Below are 15218 nucleotides of genomic sequence, written 5' to 3' on the forward strand. Positions count from 1 at the left end.
TTGTTGCGCGGATCAAAGAAAGGGGGGGGGGGTCAGGGGAATTAAACTTACATCAAAACTTGCATAGTAATCTTAAATTGTTGAAGTTGTCATGCGCAGATCAAGAAATAAATGTTTTTTCGGGAGGGGGGCACCTCCCAAGATCCCTTTTAGATCCGCGCATGGTTGTAAACAGTGTAAATTGTGACCCATTTCTGTAAATTTACGAGGGATATCAATTTGTTCAGACAAAATAGCTTTGTATGTTTAAACTTCCAGCTATCAATGTTGCATTTTCTCAAATTTCAATTCTCAAAATAGGCACCCGTATGGTAATGTTGGTTTGTCCTCTTCAACACAGACACCTGATGTTACTTATTTTTCTCTTCATAAAATAAATAAAACCTTATTCAGTTTTTAGGTAAGTAGTTTTTATTTTTATATAGAGAAAAATAAGTAACGTCAAGCGCCATTGCTCCCCAGATGTACTCAGGTCAGTAGCCAATTAAGATATTTTGAAATCAACTTTAATGAAATAAATTACATGGAGTTCACAAATAAATGTTTGGTTTAATCAGGAAGGTTTGAAACTTTTTTCTGGCAACACATAAAAAAATATCCTCTCTTCCGAACAAATGTATAAACACTGAATCTAGAGATGGCCAATAACCAAACTTTTCATATAAAGTTACATAAAATAACTCACACAAAATCATTAATTTATTTATTCGTTTAATGAAAATATCATTGATAAATTACATATGACTTGATCATTTCTCTTTGTTTTTCAAATTAATCAATTTTCTAAATTAAAAGCTTCATTTTCAAAAATAAAAACACAAATCTTTGACCAAAATGTATGCACAAAGTTCCTTGTACAAATAAAATCCATGTATAAGCAGTCCATTAAGTACACTTGTAAATCAAGTCTGTTATCAGTCAATTGTTTACGTACAATAATTTGACACATGTACATGTAATATTCTGCATACAGGAATCATTTTAGTAAAGTCAATATGATAAAATAGATCTAAACACAGTTAATTTGTTGTCACATAATGGTATACACATTATAATTTTATGCACACACACATATATATATATATATTGTGGTATATAAACAGAGTTTTCTGACATATTATAATAAAGATGAACATGTTATCTATATGTAATATAAGTACACAGTCTGTTTACATAGTCTACACATAACAGTTTATCTACCCACACTGATTTTATAGATAATTATACACAGTTTGTTTACATGTTATATTGTATTTTCTTCACTTTACCTGTGTCCCTCTCACCCACAAAGAGGTTGTCTCTGGTGTCCACACATAAACCCACTGGAGCCTGTAAATGACAGTTGTCAATGTAGCGGAGGAACTGTCCGTCCTGATCCAGGATGTGGATACAGTGGCTCCAATAGTCTGCTGTCAGGATGCGACCCTGGCTGTCTGTTGTGATGCCGAGTGGATCAAATGATCTCTTAGTAGTAGAGGGAGGACCAGTGTAGGTAAACCGGAGTTTCCCGGCCTGATTGACCACCACTACTGCATGGGCTCCATAGTCTGACACACAGATATCTAGGTTCCTGTTCTCACTGATGTATTTAATGCCACCAGATGAATAGAGAGGTTGTCCTTTGTCGTCGTACTGAATACTTTGTTTCTCTGTGGAGCCAGAGTAACACACAACTTTTGTTTGTTTATAATCATCACTGTCCATGACAACCAGGAGGTCACCAGAGGAGGTACTACAGACACCCCAAGGTATCCACCCCCGTAGTCTGATCACTGTCTGTATCTGTGTATTCTTCACTATGTTCACAGTTCTATCAATGTCATCAGTATAAACTAGATCCCCACTCCTTGTCACTGCTATGTCCAGTGGCCAGTTCCCTGACTTGGTTTGGACTGACTTCACTAGTTCCCCACGGAGGTTGTAGAGTCTCATGATTTTGTCCTGACCACACGTCCACATCTCCTCATCACTCAGACAGGACACACTGTGTAATGGTACATACTGGGTGTTTATCTGTGTGATGATCCGTGGTACATCAATGAGCGGTCTGTCCGGGGGAGAGGACTCAGCACGGGGAGATTCCATGGTGTAGCCATGTTCTTCTGTTTTGATAGATGACGCTGACAGAGAACCAAACTGTTGATAAAGCCGTTCTTTGTTGATCTTCTGAGGGGTAAAACTTGGTAAGGACACTGTGAGTTTAGGAGGCAATCTTCTGAATTCATCATTCCTGGATTTGTAGGCAGAGACACGGCTGACATCATTGGAGTCCAGTAAAGTCTTTAGTTCAGTAATGGTCTGTGTGATTTCAGAAATGGTGTGTTTAATTTCATCTTCCTGTTTGTCTAAGGCAGCCAGGTGTTTGGTGTCCGTTTCCTCCACGTTAGATTTCATGTTTCTGATAATGGTGTTTATTTCTCTGTGCAAGTCTTCTCCATGTTTGTCGATTTCTGTTGTTAATTTCTGGGAGTTTTCCTTCAGAGCAGATTTCTGGACTGGGATAATGGATGCAATCTCTTGATATTTAAGATAAATGGATTTCTCTAGTTCTTGTAAATCTTTTTGAATTATTTCTTTCTTGTTTTCAAGGTTTTCAGTCATTTCAATAAATTTATGGCCGCGGTGTTTTTTAGAGGAAGCACATGTTGTACAAATAGGAATGTCACATTGTTGACAGTAAAGTACACTTATGTTTGAGGAATGTTTTGGACATTTGGGAGTAGATCCTCTCTTTTCAAATGGCAGCACTTTGTGTTCTTTGGATAGATCAGAGAGATGTTCCCCCACGCAGGCTTTACACAGATGTATGTGACAAATGTCACAGTACATAGGGGGGCCCGGGGTCTCACAGAGACGACACCGTAACACATCCTGGGCCCAATTACGAGAGGGATCCATGCTCAGATTCTTTGATCTATGATCTGAAAAAAAAAAGATAATAAATTAAATGTCTCATCATGGGATCTAAGTGGCATGCAAGATGAATACTTTAGTTAAGGCTTAACAGTCACCCGAGTCCAATCAAATTCTGTGTAACATTCTCAGAATCGCAACATAATAATTTCATATCCATAACAAAGAAAAATGAACTGATAACTTTTGGCAAATATATTGTTCAAAAGCAGGATTCATTTAAGAAATAAATACAAAGTTGACTTAAAAACTTCATTGAGAATCAGATATGACAAAAATTTGACACACACATTATCAAATAATGTTAATAAGTCCACAACGATTTTCAGTATATTTGATCATGTGCAAACCAACGTCAAGTAAAACTCGACAACATTGTCAGGGCAATGACAAACAAATAATGCCAACAGGCCTTAATACCTGAGTACCATAGCTCTTAGATGGACCCGTCAGGGAGTCCCATGTTTGTATTTCGAGTCTAAAGCTGAATCTGAGGCTCCTCTGACCGTTACACTTACTGTAATTCTTTGCTGCTTGCAAAAATCAATTCATTGAAAAAAAGGGGGACCAAGACAATTCTCAGATTATTTATACGCTAGCTTCAGGGTCATATTTTTTAATAATAATCACACTTTCATATGTAATGCACACAACATGCTTAAGTTTATAGCTAGAACATACAATGCACGAGAAGACAGAGTTAAAAATGTATCGGTAAACTTGTTAATGGAAAACACATGTCCAACGGCCATAGGTTACCACACAGACTCAAATTACCGTTACTTAAAGTACATGTTCACTAAATGGCCTATTTGTCACCCCACCCCCAAATAAAATGCTTCAACCCAGGCCACATGTGCAGTGAATTTGACATTTAAGAAGAGGACATTTAGTATTTAGCATTTAGTAGTGGAGGTTGACAATGGTTTTCAAGGGGTGTCAATATATAAATAGTGCCTGTTAGAGAGGGTAACAGTTGAAATTGACACCCCGAGAATACCATTGTCAACCGACGCGAAGCGGAGGTTGACAATGGTTTTCAAGGGGTATCAATTTCAACTGTTACCCTCCCTTACAGGCACTATTTATTTTCTTATCAAGATTTTAAAATATTTTCTCTTTGTATTCTAGCTGAAGGTCTGTAGCTCCTGGTCTGAAAATTCATGTATTTCGATGGACAACTTTGGAGTTGCAAATCTATGTTTGTTAAAAAGTTGTAATTTACGGCACACAAAAAATAACCCTAAGTTTTGGACGATTAACCTTATTTTTCACACAAAGTCTGAGAAAACAATAGTACCATTAAACTCTCCAGGCAATTTACCACTGATATCATCACTTTATTTGCCTCAGACTTTCTCTTGAACACCGTAACTGACCTCAGAAAATGAAGTATATTAAATTCACCTGCAGATCGAGAGTTGCCATTACATGTAAACAAACTGCACCATTTCACTTAATGGGGCTGGTGATGGTGTTTGAAAGAAAATCAGAGGCAAATAAAGTGACAATATCTGTTGTAAAATGTCCAAGGAGTTCTTTGGAATGAAATATTTGAAATATAATTGATTAACCAGTTCAAAACTACATGTACAATTTTTTTTGTGTGTCATGAATTGCAACTTGTTAACATGAATGCAACTGTAGCTCCAAGGTCATCTATCCAGTCTTTATCAGGTCGGAAGCTACAGACCTGCAACTATATATATTCCTGTTTAACAATTCCACAACCCCTTCACTGTCCTTGTTAGATTCAAAACTTTGATTACTATTTCTATGCCAAGTTGAATGATAGTAAAAAAGAAAGAAAAATATGATATTTTAATTTACTTTCATCTTAATTGATTTAATGAACATTTAATTACATTTACTTTTGACAAGTCAAACACCAGAAAAGACTCCTTCCTGAATAGTTATCTCCCTTTTAAAAGGGTGTGGCCCTTTATATCAAAAAACTTGAATCCTCTTAACCTAAATATGCTTTGTGCCATGTTTGGTTAAAATCAAGACAACTCACTGATTCTGGAGAGAAACTAGAAAACTGACCAGTCAGGAAGGGCCCCGCTATGACAATTAATATAGAGAAGTGAAAAAAACTTTGAATTCCAGCCTCTTGATATTAACAATGATGAAAAATAAATGCCCGACATAAGATGTAAAGAACTGCAATATATATAAGGTGGTAAAAAAAAAAATGAAAATTATAAGTAACATCTGTATTTTTAAAATTTCAAGATAATTCCTGAATGTCCAAAAACTCTAAATAGTAACCTTGTATCTCCATAAAACAGGGATAACCTCATGTCTTATAAAAAAAAACTAAATTAAGTGTGTATTTAAAAAAGATTTAAACAGGTGTTTTATAAAATATGCAAGCCTTCAGTGAATGCAAATACATTGTATCACCCAGGGTTGACCTCAACTTCAAAACAAACATCAGCTGCAGACAAAGGTGTTCATTAATCTTCATATGGCAGATAGAGATAAGCCTCTAAATTTTCTGCAGCAGGCAAGATAAATAATCCCAGGGGATTAATTGTTCTGCTCTCTCATCCTTTTCTTCTAAATTTACAATAAGAATTTTTTTTCAGAAATGACAGAATGGGGTTATTATCTGATTACCTGTTAAAATTAACAGCATAAAGGCAGAAAAAAATAAAATTAATAATTAAAAAATAAAATAGTGAAAAAGGATATCTTAATATATATCTTGATTTTAGAATTCAATAAAATTATCATAAATCATTGTGTACGGTATTTTAACCAAAATAAAGTATGAATATTATATATTTTAAATCCATATTTCAAAGAATGTACACAATACTACACATCATTCAAAATTGACCTTAACTTCAAAACAAAGTTCATTTGCAGACAAAGGCAGTGCAGTAATTAATCTCAATGTGACAGATAAAGATAAAGCTTAGGATTTTCTTCCTGTGGAAGGTTAATTAATCCCAAAGGAGCCTTCCAAGTATACAATAGCAACATTCTCAGCAGTTATCTCTCTTTGCCCATTATTATTATGCATAGTTAAGGAATCTACCCCACCACCCCAGCTCCAAACCAGAAGACATAGAGAACCAAACTTAGCATCAAAATATGTATTTCTGCCTACTGAACTATCATACCAAATTTGAACTTGATTGGGCAACCATGAAAAAAGTTATTAGAAAAAAACAGAAAATTTGTGGACGGAAGAGTGACAGACGGACAGACAGAAGGATGGACAGAGTGATTTCTATAGGGCACTCGCAAATCCTTGCGGGGCCCTTATAAAAAATGTAATATGTTTACAGACAGATGAATGCCAGAAAAAAAGTGATCAAAATAGCTCACTTGCGCTTACAGCTGAGGTGAGAAAAAAGTCTTGGAGTTGGGAGACATGAATCTATATCATAATCTTCCTACAGATGTTTCACATTAAGAATGATGAAGATAATCCTTGTGGTTTCCAGAGATTAAAAGAACTGAAAGTGCTCAAATGCCAAATGGGCATGGTCAAGATAAGAGATAAATTTCTTTTACCATTTTTAATGGACATGTTGCTTCATCAAGCTAATGTTTAATGGTCAATCAAAATCTGAATGTCAGTTGTGAAGTTTCAATTGAGAAACGAAGCTTTCAGTTCTTTGCTATGTAAACAAACCTCATGCAATATTGATGTTTACATTTGGGTTTTTGGATAGACAGTATCACATTTAAAACATAATGATGATTGATAAACAGTAGAAGTTGTTTGCTGAAGTGCATAGTTAACAAGCAGATGGACAAAGTTCTTATTCATGGTAACTGAAGTTTTCCTACATTGCGACTGATGTATTAAACAAAAAGTTACAAAGAATTGTAAGGCCTGCACCTCACTTAAAGCTCGACAGCAGACATTAACAATTTTGGTTTGATGTTAGAAATACTATAATAAAGCAATATTAATAACAAACAAGAGGCCCATGGGCCACATCGCTCACCTGAACAGCAGTTCCTTGTAACATTACATTTCATAGCATACGCTTTTTCTATTTTAAACATTGAACCCCTTTCTGAGACCCAGTTATGGTCCGAGGTTTATGGTTGGCTTAAACAACATAAATAGTAACGTAGGGATGAAAATGTGTAGCAAGTTGCAGTGGGACCGCACGTACACAACCTGAAAAACTGAACGTAGAAGAGTTCCACTTCAAGAGGAATAACTTTCAGACTGTACAGAACATCAAGAAAGATAACTCTTGGTTCCACTACATTAGAGTTTACACAATTTGAGGATCCTTGCATAGCAATCTAACAAACTATAGCATTATAGTTCTCGAGAAAAACTTTTTAAAAACATTTTCAATATATCTTTCTATGTTAAACTTTGAACCCCTCTTGGGGCCACAGTATTAGTCCAGTGCTAAAGTTTTAATTATTTGGAATCTACATTATTTAAGGATGCTTGCATAGTTATCTCACAAGCTGAAACATTATAGTTCCCTAGAAAAAGATTTTTCAACATTTTCCCTCAATATTTCTATGCTATACTTTGAACACCTCTTGGGGCCCCAGTATTAGATTGAGGTCACGGCTTTTAAAATTTCGAATCTACTCTATTTGAGGGTGCTTACGTAGTTATCTGACAAATTGATGCATTGTAGTTCTCGAAAAGAAGATTTTTAAACATTTTCCATATATACCGGTACTTCTACATTTAACTTGAAACCCATCTTGGGTCCCTAGTATTAGTCCAGGGGTCACTATTTTAAAACTGTCGAACCTTCATTATCCAAGGTTGTATGCATGATAGTGATCTCACAAATTGAAGCATTGTAGTTCTCGAGAAGAAGATTTTTTAACATGTTACCTTTATATTTCTATAATAAACTTTGACCCCATCTTGGGGCCCCAGTATTGGTCCAGGGGTCATGATTTTACCAATTAGGAATCTACGTCAGTGAAGGATGCATGCATAGAAATTCCACAAACTAAAACATTGTAGTTCTTGAGAAGAAAATTTTTAAACTTTTTCTGTATGTTTTTTAAAATGTTTAAATTTTGAACCCCTTTTGGTGCCCATCAATTGTCCGGGAGTTACATTTTTTTGAATCTACATTATTTAAGGATGTACATGTATGCATTGTAATATCACAAACAGTTGCACTATAGTTCTTGAGAAGAAGATTTTAAAACATTTTCCTATATATGTTAAAATCTAAACCCCTACTAGGGCCCCACTTTTTGTTCGGGGGTCACGATTTTTACAATCTTCACTATATATACAACCTTTTGTGTATGTATTGGCATTTTTGGTGAAGTGGTTCTTGAGAAGAAGATTTTTTAAACATTTTTCATATGTAGTTCTATGTTAAACTTTGAACCCCGCCTGGGGCCCCAGTTTTGGTCCGAGGGTCACGATTTCTACAATTTAGAATCTTCACTATACATATAAGCTTTTGTGTAAATATTGGCATTTCTGGTGCAGTGGTTCTTGAGAAGAAGATTTTTTAAACATTTTCCTATGTATTTCTATGTTAAACTTTGAACCCCGCCTGGGGCCCCAGTTTTGGTCCGAGGGTCACGATTTTTACAATTTAGAATCTTCACTATATATACAAGCTTTTGTGTAAATATTGGCATTTCTGGTGCAGTGGTTCTTGAGAAGAAGATTTTTTAAACATTTTCCTATGTTTTTCTATGCTAAACTTTGAACCCCGCCTGGGGCTCCAGTTTTGGTCCGAGGGTCACGATTTTTACAATTTAGAATCTTCACTATATATACAAGCTTTTGTGTAAATATTGGCATTTCTGGTGCAGTGGTTCTTGAGAAGAAGATTTTTTAAACATTTTCCTATGTTTTTCTATGTTAAACTTTGAATCCCGCCTGGGGCCCCAGTTTTGGTCCGAGGGTCACGATTTTTACAATTCAAAATCTTCACTATATATACAAGCTTTTGTGTAAATATTGGCATTTCTGGTGCTGTGGTTCTTGAGAAGAAGATCTTTTAAACATTTTCCTATGTTTTTCTATGTTAAACTTTGAACCCCGCCTGGGGCCCCAGTTTTGGTCCGAGGGTCACGATTTTTACAATTTAGAATCTTCACTATATATACAAGCTTTTGTGTAAATATTGGCATTTCTGGTGCTGTGGTTCTTGAGAAGAAGATTTTTAAAGACATGCACCCTATACTTACTGTTTCGCAATTATCTCCCTTTTGAAAAGGGCTGTGCCCTTTATTTTAACAATTTATAATCCCCCTTCCATAAGGATGCTTTGTACCAAATTTGGTTAAATTTGGCCCAGTGGTTTTTGAGAAGAAGTTGAAAATGTGAAAAGTTTACAGACGGACGGACGGACAGACAGACAGACAGACAGACAGACGGACGGACGGACGGACGACGGACAACGGGTGATCAGAAAAGCTCACTTGAACCTTCGGTTCAGGTGAGCTAAAAAGAAACAAAACATAGCTCAAATTGTGAATATGCCCCTTTCACATAAGGTACACCACACGACGACGAAAGAAAACTAAATAGCAAAAGATCACTTGAGTGACTCAGGTGACATAAAAATGGCAAAAAAGTACAGTGTTAAAATGCAGCAATACAAATCTTAGCTATATATTGTGTAAAATTATCAGTCTGTATTACCCTTTAAGTTTAAATCACCTGTCTCTTCATTCAGTCAGTCAATGGTGATTCAATCAAGGTGTGCAACCAGAAATTATGGACCAGGCTGGCCGAATAGTATGGTAGATGACACAGACCCTGTACATGTATAATGAAGATGATATACCCGGTATCTAATAATCTAGCATAGTTCTTGTCAAAATAAACAGAAAAAGATTGAGACTTTTTAAGGAATACATAGATTTATGTAACACAAGCAATGTATTTTTCAAGGTAACACCAGATCATATGTGGTATCATTGATCATCAGTAGTTAATCATTTGTCTGCAAAATGCAGAGAGAATTGACAGAAATTGCAGCAGCAGCAGCATTTTTGGAAGTTGATATTTGAACAATTCTCTTTGTGGTGGCAGAGGATTTTTTCTTTTGCTTGAAATTTTGTGAAAATTGCCCTTTTTCACATGTTCACAGGTCCAGCACCACCCAACTGCCATTAACTACCATATATATTCAGAGACATAAGGCCAAAAAAAATTAATGATTTGTTTCTCAGGCACCGCCGCATCAGCAAAATTATCGCCGCATCAAACTTTTTTATCGTTATTTTTCCGGATTTTTCATATCTTATCATTATTGGTTTTCTCTATTATGGAATCAATGTAAACAAATGCTGAGAATAAATGCTTGTCTCTGTCAGTGAAAACGTTATTTTAACTGACACAGCTACCCAGTGAGAAACATAGGGGGCTACTTGAGCTAAATACAAATTTATGTAAATATTAGTACTCGCTTTGTGGTCGGTAACTTCGCCAGAATTTCCTCAGAAAGTGAGGTTAAAGTTGCCCTGTATTCTGATTTCACGATCGTGGAAGTTAACCCCAAATGCAATAAATTGATAATTATCTAATTCAAAAGACATTTTCATATCCTAAGTTAACCCCTACTGTGATTAATTACTAGCGACTGTCTTGTCTCTAGAGGTTATAAATACGGTTGATGCAACCACCTACAGTGCACTGAAAATTACAACCGATGTTTATAACTTTAGGTGCTGAAATTATAATTAGTATACATGTATTATCATTAGCATTATGCCATTATAAAAGTATGGAAGTCCACCTGATTTATCATACCTCTCCTTTCTGTGAGGGAAAATTTCAGAAGTGAAGTCTTCCTAAACTAAATTTGCCCTATATTGGTCCACTACCACTGAAATTTCTCTGTTATCTTGAGAAATTGAGGCCTCTGTGATATTGCCTAGTAACCGGAATAAAGGACAATTCTATTGTTTGAGAATTTTTTGATGACTTATTTACTTTTCCTTGATTTCTGTTCTCAAGGCATAGAAGATTAATATGAATGCTTTATTTGATAAATTTTTATTCAACTAGTGAAATGCCATAAGAAGTTCCCTATTTTAGTTCAGACTTGTGTTATTACTGTGGAGGGGGAAGATGGGTTGCAAAATGAAGCAGGGGCACAAACTATTTGTCATTGTTTGTTCATCTGCAAAAACTTAACCTTTGAAAAGGAAACAGAGACAGTTTAAACTAAAAAGAACAAATTAAAAGAAATATTTAAACTTAGCCAATGTATCAGCTTGATGAATAAATCATAAAATATGGGTTACCGTCATTGTAAATTTTGTCCTGTTAAAAAAAAACAAAAAACAAAAAAAAAACCCTGCCTGCCTCATCAATATTTCAAAATTTTGGCCCGAGAAACTAATGATTAATTTTTTTTGGCCTAAATAACAGAAATTGGCAACTGATCGAAATCTCACTGTCCCTATTGTAAAGTATTCCCAGTTTAAATCAGTGTATCTTTCAATTATTCATTAATATCGAAATACATGTATAGCTAAAAGCTATTACCAAAACATCCAAAATATTATATTTTTATGAGTCTATCTCTTATAAACAAAATTAAAAGAGGAATTTAAGGAGGCAGTTGGCTACCCGTTGTCCAAGATTTCGCCGATGTTTTATAACTGGCCAATATATTTTATATATAATTATATTAATCTTATTTTTCAATTTTTTGTTTCAAAAATTTCTAAAACCTTTGCCTTTTTTTCATGAAAACAATATACTTTGGTTTAAGATCACATCTCAGTTTACTAAAAAGTAGTTCTCAAAGTAAGGTCGTTCCCGTAACATTTTCAACAACAAAACACGCTCATGGCGGAGTTGCCAATCTCTGTTATTCATGTCTCTGATATATTGAAGATTTGTAGGTTAATGTCTACCCATGCAAATATTCACCAATTAAAGGGGGGGGGGGGGGGGGGTTAAATCACCTTCCCTTTGAGTGACATTTCAAGTTCTGAACCTGAAAGTGAAAATTTTGGCCATATTTACGCATTTTTATAATCATCCTTATCTGGTAAAACAAAGCTATCAGTACTATCATATATCAATAAAATGGACATGAGCTCTTTTACCACAGACTGAATGCAATACATATTTAAGCAATTTAGTTATTCCCCTCAAATAACTAGCCTAACCTCAGGGTTCCCTCGTATTTCAATATTACAGGGTGTTTTGTGTTAAACTGTCCCCTGTCATGTACGCATTCACACCAGTATTGATATGGACTTGTGCAATCCATAACGTAAATTATTTATTTATTGAAACTTAGATTTTTTAAAACATAAGATGTATTCAAACTTGTCCAATGTAGTTATCCCGTTATTCTTTATTTCTTAGATAATGAAGCAAATGTGCTACAAGGATATCTATGGGCAGCAACTAAGCCCATGGCCCAGTTAGGGGACACGGGTCATAAATAAAGCTACTTGGTAGAGTGCTAATAGATTAAGAAGATAGCAGTTATGGCATGTATACTATAGAATTCAACTGGAGATAAGTTAAATACACACATGTATAATATAAATTCTAATACATTGACGATTTCACTATTAAATAGGTACATTATAGAGATCTACGAGTCTACAAACCTCTTCAACTCAACATGGCGGTATTCCACCTCGCTCTCTTCCTGGTCTGGTCGTGCCTGTTTAAAATCACGTGACTTGTTAAAAAAAAATCAGGTCATATATAAAGCCTACAACAATTGTAAGTGCATGTTTCCCCCTCTTTCAATTTAAACTGGGATGCCTTGGTACAATATTTCCGTTTTGCACAAAAACCTACGGCCAGCCACCTACAGAACTTATTATTATAGTAAATATTGATTCGTAAGAAATATTAATTAAAATGTATACACATTTGTAAATAAATACAAGATTGTTATGCTTATGACAATGCACTCCCTGAGATTTGTTCTGCATCTGGCATCTCTCGAATCCTTCTGCTTGCAAACTTGCACCATAGAATCAGCCGGTGCGTCGATTTACCCAAATGGACCCAATATGAACCCAAATAGACCCAAATTACGACCTAAATGATCCCAAATAAAATTCCAAATGGCGACCCAAATGGAAAATTATCACAATAAAATTAATCTTATCACATATTCTGAAATAAATCACATTATCCCGATTATTAAATTGATTTTTTAATCATATCTGGGGTCTCTGTATAGACCCGATGAGCGCAATGTTCTGATTGATCGGATTAGATATATTTTCGAATGTTTTATATAAGATTTTATCATGATTATATTCAATTTAAAAAGAAAGGATTGAGGAAGTTTATGTATTTTATAAAACTAAAAGTAAAATTTAATACTTAGAGAAGCGGGCCGGTGTAACGACGAAAAGTGACCCCCGTAGAATATTGACCGGGGGTCATTTTTCTACGTAGAAAACTGACCCTCCTGCTTGTAGAATACATGGATTACTTTGTAGAAACGGTATGGCCTTAGGGTCATTTTTCTCCATGTGGGTTGTAGAAAAATGACCCCATAGAATATTGACTATATTTATTACATATTCTGTGTTTACTTGCGTTAGATCCAATATTTTTTCTTTAGGGCCAAGACAGGGATGGTGGTGGTGGTGGGAAGGGGTTGGGGGTTACAATGCATGTTTGGTACTTAGATGTATTTTGAAAAAATGAAGAAAATATATTTTCTCCACATCACCTCCTTTGAATAACCAGCTTGAGTACGCGTTTTTGACCACCTCTTATTGCCTATCTCAGTCTGTCATGATTTTTTTAATTAAAGTATCATTTTGTAAGTAAAGTACACTAAATATAAAAAGTTCCACTGACCCTAGATATTAAAATTAATAATAAAGGAAAAAAAAGTATCTTAGATGAAAATGAATGTTATTTGTGAACATGTTTATAATTGATTATTTAACTAGGTGCGGGTCCAGAAATTTGCAAAAGGATGGGGGAGGGTGAATGAAAATGAGTGTTATTTGTGAACATGTTTATAACAGATTATTTAACTAGGTGCGGGTCCAGAAATTTGCAAAAGGATGGGGGAGGGTGAATGTGGGTGAGTGGTGTGTGATTGATAATATAACATTCGTTTACATCGTCAAACCATGACTGAATAGGACTAATATCAATCTGAATAAATTAGAAAAAAAAATCCCTCTCATTGTATACAAAAACTGTTACCAGTATATTTACAGGCAAAGAGAAAATAATCGCAATGAGGGAATTTATTATCTAATATTCACCATTAGTCATAAGACACCTCTCATCATACGCACGGATCCAGAACGTTTTTTCCAAGGGGGGGGGGGTCCCAAGGATAATTGTGATAATTGTGTTGATTATCTCATTTGGCTATTTCAAATTCTTTCTTGTTACAACAGGTGTGAGAAGAATATATTATAAAAAATACAATGCGTGATTTAAAACCCATATAAATGTCACAAATCCAAAAAAAAAAAAATTCTGAATTGAACACAAGAAACAGAATACTTAACAAATGATTCTGCGTGAATATGAAATCGATCTCTATTGAATTTACATTAACTTTCAAAATATGTTTGCAAACTTCGGTATATATCAGAGACTGCAAATCGTAAAGTAATAATATCTGATATTTAAAAAGGTTTTGACATCGATTTCATGTGAATCCAACCCTGGTGTGTATAGACAGCATTTGAATCTAGTAATAAATACGCGAAAATTCTTACAAATCTTTAGACTTTCCTTGGATTTCCCATATAAGTGACTGTCCCAGACATTCATACTCATTCATACATGTATCTGTTTCTAAAAGAAGAAACGACGGCTGTTTTTTTAATTAATTTCCATTTTCGAAAAAGTGATCTCTTAACTAAGTATGCTATTTATTGAGATATGTATGTTAAGTCAAAACGAAGTCATCATCAACATATTGCATACTTCATATGTAGAATTGGGGGGGGGGGGGGGCATTTACATACTTTTATTTTACTTTACCGACGGTTAATTAATTAATTAAAGTTTATTTATATAAGCAAAATGCAAGTCACTGTATGACTCTGTCCTGTTATATTCAATATATTGTCGGCAACTGATAAGAGCAATTTTGCTTAAAAATCTATGTTATTTGTTTTTTTGTAATTGTTCGACAGCTTTTAATTACAAGAGCTGGCCACTTTGTTTATGGTTAAAACTTCAAATGAGAAAAACTGAGCTCAATCATCAAAGACCTTTCAAAAGCTTTGTCGGCGTGTCCACCCCCCACCCCCCCCCCCCAAAAAAAGCACGCACCAAAAACCCGATGTTGATATCAAAAAGGCGCGGTTCTTTGAAGTTGCAGACCCTTCATCCCTGTTACTCATTTTGTTTA

General features: G+C 34.9%; 1 protein-coding gene across 6 annotated transcripts; it reads right to left on the bottom strand.

Moving 5' to 3' along the window:
• Positions 1-688: 688 nt before the first annotated feature.
• Positions 689-12876, bottom strand: LOC109620365 (E3 ubiquitin-protein ligase TRIM71). Of its 6 annotated transcripts, none has more exons than XM_066082841.1 (4): positions 12475-12876; positions 11815-11846; positions 9554-9652; positions 689-2921 (listed from the first exon to the last, which is right to left on the bottom strand). In XM_066082841.1, the coding sequence occupies exon 4, from the start codon at positions 2896-2898 to the stop codon at positions 1237-1239; it is 1662 nt and encodes a 553-aa protein (XP_065938913.1). In that variant the 5' UTR covers positions 2899-2921; positions 9554-9652; positions 11815-11846; positions 12475-12876; the 3' UTR covers positions 689-1236. The 6 variants fall into 6 exon arrangements, with proteins under 6 accessions (XP_065938913.1, XP_065938914.1, XP_065938910.1 ...); XM_066082842.1 differs by having other exon boundaries at positions 11780-11846; XM_066082838.1 differs by having other exon boundaries at positions 9536-9652; positions 12475-12872.
• Between the last annotated feature and the right edge of the window lie 2342 nt (positions 12877-15218).

This window comes from Magallana gigas, chromosome 4 (genome assembly GCF_963853765.1).
Source record: "Magallana gigas chromosome 4, xbMagGiga1.1, whole genome shotgun sequence".
Taxonomy (NCBI): Eukaryota; Metazoa; Mollusca; class Bivalvia; order Ostreida; family Ostreidae; genus Magallana; species Magallana gigas.

Excerpts from the sequence above, each read along its gene's own strand:
- LOC109620365 (XM_066082841.1), bottom strand. The coding sequence starts at position 2,898 with ATGGATCCCTCTCGTAATTGGGCCCAGGATGTGTTACGGTGTCGTCTC.